Here is a 12,100-nt window from a genome sequence, read left to right as displayed (position 1 = left end):
AGAGGGGCCCCAGGTAGTGCTGTGGATAGAGCACCATCCCTGAAGTCAGGAGGACCTGAGCTCAAATGTGACCTCAGATAGTTAACATTTCCTAGCTGTGTGACCCTGGGCAAGTCACTTAACCCCAATTTCCTCGCCAAAAAAAAAGTAAAAGGGAAAAATTTATTTTATCTATAATAAATAATACACATTGTTTTCAAAACAACCCAGCTTTACTTTGCTTCCTTGTTGGGTTTCTTTTGTTCTCTGCTGTGCACTTTTTACTTTTTTTTAATATAAAACACACACATATACATAAATATATATACACATATATGTAAGACTATGTTATGCTTATTTCTTCTGATTTTCTTGTAATATCACCTTACATTCTTTACAGAGTGATTTAATCCTTCTTATTTATCTGCTCCTTTTGGCAACCAACCTGCTCATGTATTAAAGACAGCAGTACCTTATATCTGTACATGCATGGGTGCCTATGTGTCGATGGCCCACATGCTTGTGGGTATACATATATATATACATATAATAAGTACAGGATTTCTCTCTAAGGTAACACTCTCATTGGGCCCAGATAGGTAGTGCAGAGTAGTTCATTTCTAGAGAAGCCTGAACCACCTAGAAGAAAGAGCCAGACTCCTTTTTTAATGGACCTTTGATGTCTTTTTTAAACACTATTTTAAAAATTCTAAATCTATATATCAAGGGAAAAGAATATCTCCATACATAAAACCAAACACAGAAAAAGGATCCTTTATGAAATTTTCTTTTTCACTCTGCCTGTTTAAAAAAAAGTTTAATAAAATTCTATGTATTAATTTCAAATTAATAAAACAAGCTTTGCTTGTTTATATTTCCTTTTAAACTTTCTTCTGGTCTCTTCTATGCATGAAACAAATTCATAATAAGGGTTATCTTTCCTTTAGCCTCACTATTGTCATTTCTTCCTATCCTACCATACTTCTTTCTCCCCAGGTAACCAAGTACAAGAAAAGAAACTAACAAAAAAAAACCTTTGTGACAAATATACACAGTCAAGCAAAACAAATCTTTATTGTGTTGGTGTCTAAATTTTTGTGTCCATCAGAAGTGGGTAACATGCTTCATCATGGGTCCTGCTTTGGTCAGCTTTTTTAAGTCTTTCAAAGTTTTTTTCTTTCCAAAATTGTATATATATATGTAATGTATTCTACATAGTAGTAATAGTGGTCATAGCTAGTATTCATACTGTGCTTTTAAGTTTATAAAACACTTTTCAAATATGATCTTATTTTTTATCCTCCCAACATTAAGTGCCTTTTTATATGCCACACCCCAAGAACGAAATGGTAAATCACTCAAGAATCTTTGCCAGGAAAACCCCAAAGGGTCTCATGAAGAGTCGGAGGTGACTGAAACAAATGAATTAGGACAAATGTGCCCGACTCTGTGCTAGGTGTGTGGAGACAGATAAAGTGAGAGAAACGATGCTGACTTTCAGAGACCTTGCATTCCAACAGGGTAGACAACCCTGACCTATGTTAAGTGTTTTCCGAATAAAGAGAGAGGCAATATAGTATGGTGGACAGCAACAACAGCCTTGAAAGCCAAGAATATGCATGTTCAAGCTCAGCCTCTGTCACCTCCTGGCTATAGGACTCATGCTTTATCTCTTAAGGTGCTGGGAACTTTCTAAGATTGTTTCAGAAAAAAATGCTAGCTTGCATTGATAGAAGGAATTTTCTGTCTAAGAATTCCTTATATCAAAGACATCACAGGTCCAGTACCCATCCTCCTTATCCCCATCCTCTATTCAGAAAAAAACATAAAGAGAATGAACACAAAAAATGCAAAGTAGTTACAAGATATATTGGGAGGAAGGGTACTAACAGCTGAGGAATAGGGAGTGGAATCAGAAAAGACTTCATGGAGAAAATGTGATCGAGCTGGGTTTTGAAGGAAGAAAGGGATTCTATGAGGCAAAGGTGACAAGGAATACATTTCAGAAATAGGGACTGACTGATGCAAAAGGTCCAATGTGAGGAACAAATTTAAGTTGGATCACAAAATGCAGGGAATTCTTCAGTCCTCTGAGTCATGTATGCCTCTGTGATCCTATTTGAGATTTCCTTGAAAAAGATACTAGAGGGTTTGCCTTTCATTCTCCCACTCATTTTATAGATGAGAAACTGAGGCAAACAGGGTTAAGTGACCTGCCCAAGGTCACATAACTTGTAAGAGTCTGAGGCTGCATTTGAACTCATAACTCCTTCCTGACTGCTGGCCTGGCACTCTATACACATATAGAAAGAAGATACTGTGTAATAAATTTGGAAAGAGTTTTAAAAGCAAAACAGTGGCATTTGTGTTTTTATGAGCATAGATGCAACAGAACCATTGGAGTGACGTGGTCACGTGCTTAAGGCAAATCACCTATGTAAGTATTTTCTGACCTAGGTAGACATTAATCCATTTAATACTGCTTTCTCCTTTAAGGCTGTCCCCATTGAATGGCACTGAAATTGGAGTGCCGCCTTCTCTCTCTCAGAGGAACAGAGCTTATCCTCAAACACCCTTTGCAGTGTATCTCTCAAGGACTTCTTGGATTTTTGCCCCCTAAACCTACCAACCACCAAATAGACAATTGGGTTGATGGTACTATTAATACAAGATAACAGAATCAAATATGTAAATAATCGTGATAGGAATTCATAGTTTTCATCCTGGAAATCAAATAACATCAGCAAGACTCTCAAAGGCATGGCAAAGATAAGAAACAGAATGACTGTGGTGATGATGATGATGTAAAGCTTGGTCGGCTGGCGATGCTTCAGGTTGCAGAAGACCTTGATGAAGAGGGTCAAGCTTGAGAAGACCATGAGAGGGGCGAACACCAGGAAGTTCAAGATAAGCAAAAATACTTCCACAACAGCACAGGGTCTAAAAGGGAATCTGGGAAATGTATCCTGAAAACAGAAAAAGCTTTCTAACCAGGTCACAAAAATGGAGAGTGCCCACAGCAAGGTGCAGACCACTGCAGATTGGTGCTCTGGGCGCTGGCATTGGTACCAAATGGGGTAAAGAACCGACAGACATCTCTCCACGCTGATGGCTGTCAGGAGATAGAGACCAGTGTTGTAGCCAAACAGAATCAACCCACAGAAGATGAAGTCAAATAATTGTAGCCTGCTTGAGTGATGCTTGGAACAAATCATGTGAACTATAATATTGGTAGAAGTACAGAGAAGGAAAGTTAAGTCAGCCATTGAGAGGTGGAGGATGTAGACACTAAAAGAGTTCTTCTTGAAGTAGAAGATGAGATACCAGATGACAAGTCCATTGCCAGTTGTTCCCAGTATGGAGATAAGCAGAGAAACATAGACTGAAACATCTTCTGTTGATGGTGATTTCAAGAAGGACTCATTCACCTGGATATGGGCATCTGATGTAGACTCTGGAAAACTGGCAATAGTTGGAGGCTTCTCCATTATCTAAAATTCATCAATTCTTTTCCTTAAACCTGCCAGCAGAGATGGAAAATGGTATGTATAGAAGCTATTCAATTTTTGAAAGAAAGAAAAAAGATTAATGGGATTTAGAGTCTGAAGGGACTTTAGGGATTATTTATATAATGTAGATTAATATTAGTCCTCTAGTTAGAAAGAGTTGTATTGAAATTCTTTTAAAATAATATTTTTTCTAATTACATGGAAAGACAGTTTTTTTAAATAGTATTTTATTTTTCCAAATACATGCAAAGATAGTTTTCAACATTCACCTTTACAAAACCTTATGTTCCAAATCTTTCTCCCTCCTCCCTTCCCTCCTCCTCAAGACAGCAAGCAATTTGATATAGGTTAGACATGTACAATTCTTCTAAACATATATGGAATGATAATTTTTAACATTCGTTTAAAATTTTTTTGAGTTCCAATTTTTCCCTTCATTTTTTCTCTCCCTCTTGCTCAAAGACAGTAAGAAAATTGATGTAGGTTACATATGTTCATTCACATAAAACATTTCTTTTCACTACAGCACATGTCAATTGATCTTTTGTTCTGTTTTAGCAAGGCAGCTGTACTCCCAAAGCGTCTCATCTTTCCATCCTCACTACCACCAGGATTTCTCTCCTCCTTGAAAAAGAGAAATGCCTCAGGGGGAATTGAACTGGAGAAGAGCCTTTTGTGCATCACGCCCTTAATACCCAGCCAATAACTTCTTTACAGTACACTATCACTGGATATCTAATTGCTGATGATCTTTTCTCTCTATAAAAATGTTATTCTCCTTTGCAGTTTTAATTCTGTGATTTCTCATATTGCTGTGATGACATGTCACTGTGATATGACACTAAAGCTACATCTAGATATGATTGCAAACATATTACTAAAATTTCTTTGAAGGGTGCTAGACTAGGAGAGAAACTTGTCCTGTCTCAGTCACCAAGTTACTGTTATTTACCTTTCTGAGTTTCTTTAGCAAGAAAATGAGAGAGTTAAACTAGAAGATCTGTTTCCTTTCAATTGTATACAGCTCAAAGTTGGATAGTTTTCAGATGACCAAAAAAAAAAAAACCAACCCTTTTTCTCTCCAACATTGAGTGTGGATTTAGAAGAAAGGCAGAGCCCTGAGGATTTGGGACATTTGGAAGCATTCCTTCATTTGCAGATGGACTCGACCTCAACTAGACATGCCTTTCTTCAATGATTTCCACTTTTAGGTGCCAATAATTATTTCTGTGTTTTTCTTAGAACCAAATTCCTGTATGGAGCTCTAGGGAAAAGGGATTTTAGATTAGGCTTGTGGAAAACTTTATTTCTAAGTAGAAACAAAATGAGAGATGGGATGAAAAGGAATGAGTTAAATAAAAATGGAACGTTCTAATCTGGTGTCTTCAGGATCTCCTTCCTACCTGGGATGCTCTTACCTATGTGTGAGGATTTGAGACTGTTACAAAGAACAGTAGAGTTTGGGAGAACCTAGGGAGCCCTTCACTCATCCCTTTGTCTTCTTTCTCCTGCCAGCTACCTGATTCTCAGCAGCTGGAGCCTTTCCTGTCAGAAGGAAGCAGCTGATGTAGCAAATCATCCAGAAGTATGATTGCTATGACCTCAGGGGCATCTTTATTTTAAAAAGAACCAAAGCCCTTTGAGCCTTTCCTTATTTTTGCTCCTCCTCCTCTCACCCAGTCAGTTGTCGAAGCCTATTGAATCTCTCCCATCTGTTCCTTTATTTCCACCCTTTCACCTTCCTAGTTCAGGCCCCATCCCCGATCTCCCGGCCTATAATCCGTCCTTCCCACGGCTCTTGCTTCCTTCTTCCTAACAGGCTTCCCCTGCACGTAGGATTCATTATTATTATTATTATTTTTTTTTTACCAGTGAGGAAACAGGAGTGAGATGCTTAAGGATGCACAGTAACTGGGAAAGTCGGAAATTGAACACAGGTTTTTCTCATTGTAAATCCAGCTTGTGTTGCTCCTTAGATCATTCCTGCTCCAAAACTTCCAGCGTCTCCCTTTAGTTTATAGGATCATTTACTGATTAGAGATTGAGGCAGCTGGTAGTGCACTGGAGGGAGCTCTGACATCAGATGCAGCTGTGCAAGTCACTTAGCCCTGTTTGCCTCCAGAAATGGGGATCCTAATAGCACCTACCTTACTGGTTTGTTGTGAGGACCAAATGGAATAACATTTATAAAAAGCACTCAGTGTAGCGCCTGGCATAGGGCAAGAGCTGTACAAATGATGATTCCCTGCTGAATCCGATTTTTAGAATTATAAGAGACCTTAGTGGCTCACTAACCTAGGAATCCCCACTAGGACCTACCTAAATCTGACTATGAATGAAAACCGCTGAGGAAGAGGAATTCTGTCCCACTTTTGGACAGCTCTGCTTTTTGAGGGTTTTTTTCTGACATTATGCCTAAATTTGCCTTTGCATAATCTCTACTCAGTTTTGGGGGGTTCAGTTCTGAGACTGAACAGAACAATTCCAATCTTTCCTTCACATGACAATCCTTCAGATACTTAAAATGCATCTGAGGCGTCTCTTCTTTAAGAGAAACGTGCCCCATTTCTTTAGCTGGTCTTTATGTCATATGGAATCAATATCTTTCATTGTTCTGTGTTCTTCTGAACATGCTTCAGATTATTTATGACCTTTTAAAACTATGTAAAGTAGGGATAGCAATCATGATGTCAGACAAAATAAAAGCAAAAAGAGACCTGATCAAAGGAGATAATCAGGGAAACTACATTTTGCTTAAAGATATCATAGACAATAAAGTAATATCAAATATTTAATAACAACTTTATCTGATAAAGACCATTTCACAAATTTTAGGGGACTGTGTCAAATTTATAAAAATGAGAGCCATCCTCCAGTTGATAAACAGTTAAAGGATAGGAATAGGCAATTTTCGGAAGAAATCAAAGCTATTGATAATCATATAAAATGCTTTAAATCATGATTGATTAGAGAAATGGAAATTAAAACAACTCTGAGGTACTATTTCACAGCTATAAGAAATGACAAATGCTAGAAAGTATGATAGAAAAATTGGTACTTGAAAGAATTGTTGGTAGAATTGTGAGCTGATCTAACTGTTCTGGGAAACAATTATAGCAAAGGGCTACAAAACTATGAATATCATTTTACCCAGCAATACCAAATACTCTTTATTCCAAAGAGATCAAAGAAAAAGGAAAAAGAGCTATGTGTGGTAATAAAGCTTTATGTGGTCATTGGAAATCGAGGAGATGGTCATCAACTGGGGAATGGCTGAACAAGTTGTGCCCTATGATTATGCTGGAGTACTCTCATATAGTCACTAGAAGGTGTGGTTTCTGAAAAATATAGGCAAAACCTATATGAACTAATACAAAGTGAAGTGAGTTGAACTGGATCATTGTACATAGTTACAGCAATATTGTGGTGATGGTCAGCTGTGAAAAACTTGGCTATTCTCATCAACAAAGTAATCCAAGAGAATTCCAAAGGACTCATGGGGAAAAAGTGCTGTTCCTCTCCAGAGAGAAAACTGATGAACTGTGACTGCAAATTGAAGTATAATTTTCTCATTTTCTTTTTATTTTTTTAAAAATATGGCTAATACAGAAATAAGTTTTACATGATTTCACAAGTATAATTGATATCATATTGTTTGCCTTTGCAGTAAGTGGGAGAAGGGACGGGATGGAGGGAGAGAATTTGGAACTCAAAATGTAAAAAAGGATGTTAACATAAATAATAAATTTACAAGACTGTGGCCTACAGAACTGGAAACAAAACTTAGTACAGATGGGGTCTGAGCAAAGTTCCTTACTTAGGGTGGCCCTATACCATCTGTCTCCAGATGACTTTATCTTAGAGCAATTCTTTTCGGAAACTGTTCTAGAAAAACTGGATTACTCACTGATTTTGGATCTCCTCCTGTACTTTCTCCCTCTAAACAATGATGTAAACTGTTCCCCACGCCTTAATCAAAGTCCTGTCAGACCTCTGGTTGCTGAAAATCTTCAGGCTTCAGGAAAGACATAATATCCAAGTGAAGCCTTGAAGATCCTCTGGTTTTTTTAAAATACCACTTTGTCTAGCTATTTCTTTTAATTCTATCACTTTCTACCTATGTTATCACCTCCAATTAGGTCGTAATTTCTTTCAGGGCAAAGACATCTTTTAATTTCTACTAATTATACAAGCAGTTCACTTACTGTATTTGCCAGCTCTGAACATTGTCTAATAATTGGGTCCTTAACTCAAAGATAGCATGTTTGTAAAAATTTTTAATAATTCTGATTTATAGAGCACCTTACAATTTGCACATATTATCTCATTTGATCCTTACAAACTGCCTGACATGGGGTGCTAATATGATTCTGATTTTACAAATGAGAAACTGAGGACCAGAAAAATTGTCTTACCCAACACTATATATTTTTTTGAGTTCCACATGCTCTCCCTTCCTCTAATCTCTCCCCCACTCACTGAGAAAGCAAATAATAAAATATTAATTGTACATAGAAAATCATGCAAAACCTATTTTCATATTAGCCATCAAAACCAATGTTATTAGGAAATTGCTAATACTTTTAAAATTCAAGACATTAGTAAATGAAATTGTTTACATTTTCACATGTATCTGTGAATATATATGGATATGTACACATTTTGCATCTTATACACATATATTTGAACTTCATATGATACCAGGAAGCTCAAAACACATTGAGCTCTGTTGTTAAAAAAAAAACTTTAATAAAATTATTTCTCAGTTTTAAGTGTGTAAGGAGTTTAGACCATCTTCAAGATCTTATAAATATTTTAAGATCATAATTCCTTAGGGTAAGGCAGAAAAAGGATTTGGAAAATAAAACATTTTGATAATAGAAGTAAACACCAAAGATTATTAATGAATTTTTAATCATTCTTTATATGCTATGGACCTTGCAGACCTTCCATTGGTAGGTATAAATACCCATTGTCATTGATCAATCAATTAGATCACTTAGTATCTACTATGGGCTCAGCACTGTCAATTCAATAAGAGTCTAATAATAAGTTTTCTTTTTTTTTAAACAAATTTTATTATGATCTTAAAAATTGTAATTGACATTACAATCGATACACTAATATTTACCTGATAGTTATTTGGGATTTAACCTTCCCCATACCCCAAATGTACAATTCTAAAATATTAAGTTTTTATGAGAAATAATATTTTCTCAAGAAGATGACTCATGTACCCCAAAGTAAATAGATCTAGAGTGTGAACTGAATAAGGAAAGTAGCAAAAAAAAGCAACAGTTCTGTTTGGAAATTAAAGGTGAGAAATTAAATTAATAATCAGGCACATCAAGTATTTATAGTTTCATTGTTGGAGCTCCAAACAGATCCCAAACTTTCTCTAGACTACTAAATTGATCTCAAAGAGTTATCTGACTCTCAGAGTTAAGAAGACGAATTACTAGAGCAAAAAGGGAAATACTGGATGCTGTAAGAATGGTTAATAAACACAAAAAAGCCTAAGACTATCTAGTTATTTGATTGAACCCAACCCACAAGAGGTTTGTTCCCCTACTGAGAACAGAACTCAAAATATTTCATGGAAGTGCCCTGGGAGCCAAGTAACCAGGCTCTTACCTCAATTTTGTTCTGGACCCTTGAATGGAATCACTCTGAGCCCTGGTTTTCTCTTTTGTAAAGTGAGGGTTTGACCTCTGCTCTGAAATAGTGATGAACAAAGAATTAACTTACTATAAAGAATACCAGTCAAGCTTCAGTTTGTAGGAGCGACGACCAAGCAGGTTGTTTTCTGCTCCATAGACAGATTCCTGGGTAGGTAGCCAGCGGTACTCAGTAAGGACCATTTCAGGACGTTGGTTTGAGATCTGAACAACGTGATTATTTCTTGCTGGTAAATAGAGATCACCATTGATCTGCAATCACCCCCAGATTGCATCCAATGAAATTAGAGGAGAAAGCAAGGGGCTGGACTGGAGGGACCAAGGAAGGTTCTTGAAGACATTCAGGCTTAATGTCATTCTGGCAACATTCTGAACTCAGAAGCTTATCTTAGTCTGCATCTATGCCCAGTGAGATTTGAAATCCCTTTTGCAGATGAAATTGTAGCTGGCTACACTGTTGTGGACCTAGGAGGGCCTTAGCTTGGACATGGAGCAGCTCCAGGAATGGAAGCCAGCATGAGAGAACAAGCATTTAGTAAGTGCCTACTCTGTGCCAGAGTACTGAGTGCTGAGCACTAATTCAGTCTCCTAAAGGATGTGGATGGAAGAGAACTTAGAGATCATAGAGGCTAATTACTTACATTTTTTAGATGAAGAGTTTGGGGTCCAGTTTGGGGCTTTTTCCTGGTTATGCTACTTGTTAATGACAGAAGAAATAATTTTTTTTGAGGGAATTGGGGCTGTGACTTGCCCAGGGCCACCCAGCTAGCAAGTGTCTGGCCAGTTTTGAATCTGGTCCTCCTGATTCCAGGGCCAGTGCTCTATCTAGTGCATCACTTAGCTGCCCCTCAGAGGTAGTCATCTTAAACCCACAAATCCCGATGCCTAAAATAGCAAATATTCACATTTGCACAGTGATTCAAAGCTGGCAGACTAGTTATTGTATGTCTTATCCCCAAGGATACTGAAATTCAGAAAAGTTATTTGACTGGTCAAGGTCATATGGGTAATAAAGGTCAGAGGAGAAGAACTGAGTTCAAATCCATCTTAGACACTAGTATTGTGAACTTGGACAAGTTAAATTCTTTTTGTTTTACTTTCCTCAATGGAAAATAGAAATAATGATAGCATCTAACTCTCTGAGCTGTGAGAATCAAACAAGATATTTGTAAAGGGCTTAAAATGCCTGACCCACAGTAGACATGATAAAAATGCTAGTGATGATGATGATGGATTTGAACTCAGGATTTTTTGACACTATGTCTAGTGAATTTTCCGTTGACTCTTTTATAACTTAGTGTATCTTTACAGTGGGGTTGCTCTGGGCAATTCAAGTACGGTGTGACACCTCTCCTATCATGTCTCTAGTTCTATTTTGTGATATTTGGGGCACATTTAACATGCAAATGTACACATTATTGTTGTTGTCCAGTCATTCAGTCACATCATAATCCCATGGACCACAGCATGACAGACCCTTCTATCCTTCACTATCTCTTAGTCTTTCCACTATTTCTTAGTCTCATGTTTGTTGCTTCCATGAAACCATCTATCCATCTCATTCTCTGCTGTCCCTTCCTTCTTTTGCCTTCAATCTTTACCAACATCAAGGTCTTTTCCAATAATTCTCATTTTCTCATTATTATGTGGTTAATGTATTTAAGCTTCAGCTTTGGCATTTGTCCTTTCAAAGAATATTTTGAATTAATTTCTTTAGGCATTGACTAATTAGATCTCCTTGCTATCCAAGAGGCTCTCAAAATTATCCAACACCACAATCTGAAGGCATTGATTATGCAATGTTCAGCTTTCCTTATCATCCAACTCTACAATAATCTAAATAATCTAAATCAATCTGTATTTGGAAATTTATAACATAATTTGTGGGTCATACAAAATTATCAACTTAGAGAACTCAAGCAGTAGGGGGTTGTTGTAATTACCTTTCAGCTCATCATTGCTGACAGTTGCCTTAGCAAATAATTTGGGGGGCCTTATACAGCCTGCAGGGTCAGATGTTCCCCACCCTGATCTATAATATATGTATCTATGTATATTTGTGTGTACAGCTAGGTGGCACAGTGGATAGAATACCAGGCCTAGAATCAGGTTCAAATCCAGCTTCAGATGCTCACTAACTGGATGACCTAGGCAAATCACTTAACCCTGTTTACCTCAATTTTCTCATCTGTGAAATGAGCTGGAGAAGGAAATGGCAAACTACCGCATTATCTTTGCCAAGAAAACTCCCCCAAAAAGAGGTCACAAAGAGTTGTTCATATCTAAAATGACAACAACAATATATGTGCGCATATAATTATACACACATACACATATATATCTGTATGTATATACTACACGCATGTATTTTTATGAATATAGAAACACGTATATATATACATATATTTAGATATGTACACAACACAAATGCTTTGCAAACCCTTCACTTGCTATATGGTTGGGCTATTCTCCTTTCCAAACCCTTCTTTTACATAATGATGCTGAATTTCAGAAATATCAAGTTACTTAGCCAGACAGCAGAACTAGCTGTCTCTTCATTACACCTTGACATTTCAACTTCCTTCCTTCCTTCCTTCCTTCCTTCCTTCCTTCCTTCCTTCCTTCCTTCCTTCCTTCCTTCCTTCCTTCCTTCCTTCCTTCCTTCCTTCCTTCCTTCCTTCCTTCCTTTCTTTCTTTCTTTCTTTCTTTCTTTCTCATATTAGAGCTTTTTATTTTCAAAACACATGCATGAATAATTTTTCAACATTGACCCTTGCATAGCCTTGTGTTCCAAATTTTCCCCTCCTTCCTCCCACCCCCTCCCCTAGATGGCAGTAATCCGATATATGTTAGACATGTTAAAATATATGTTAAATCCAATATGTGTAAACATATTTATGCAATTCTCTTGCTGTGCAAAAGAAATCAGATCAA

At 37.1% G+C, this 12,100-nt stretch overlaps 1 protein-coding gene across 2 annotated transcripts; it reads right to left on the bottom strand.

Moving 5' to 3' along the window:
* Positions 1–786: 786 nt before the first annotated feature.
* Positions 787–9,552, bottom strand: LOC141541106 (mas-related G-protein coupled receptor member H-like). 2 transcript variants are annotated; one of them, XM_074265176.1, is made up of 2 exons: positions 9,237–9,552; positions 787–3,534 (listed from the first exon to the last, which is right to left on the bottom strand). In XM_074265176.1, the coding sequence occupies exon 2, from the start codon at positions 3,465–3,467 to the stop codon at positions 2,433–2,435; it is 1,035 nt and encodes a 344-aa protein (XP_074121277.1). In that variant the 5' UTR covers positions 3,468–3,534; positions 9,237–9,552; the 3' UTR covers positions 787–2,432. The 2 variants fall into 2 exon arrangements, with proteins under 2 accessions (XP_074121277.1, XP_074121278.1); XM_074265177.1 differs by having other exon boundaries at positions 787–3,499.
* Between the last annotated feature and the right edge of the window lie 2,548 nt (positions 9,553–12,100).

The sequence above is a fragment of the Sminthopsis crassicaudata genome, chromosome 4 (genome assembly GCF_048593235.1).
Source record: "Sminthopsis crassicaudata isolate SCR6 chromosome 4, ASM4859323v1, whole genome shotgun sequence".
NCBI lineage: Eukaryota > Metazoa > Chordata > Mammalia > Dasyuromorphia > Dasyuridae > Sminthopsis > Sminthopsis crassicaudata.
This window is presented reverse-complemented; position numbering and strand designations above follow the sequence as displayed.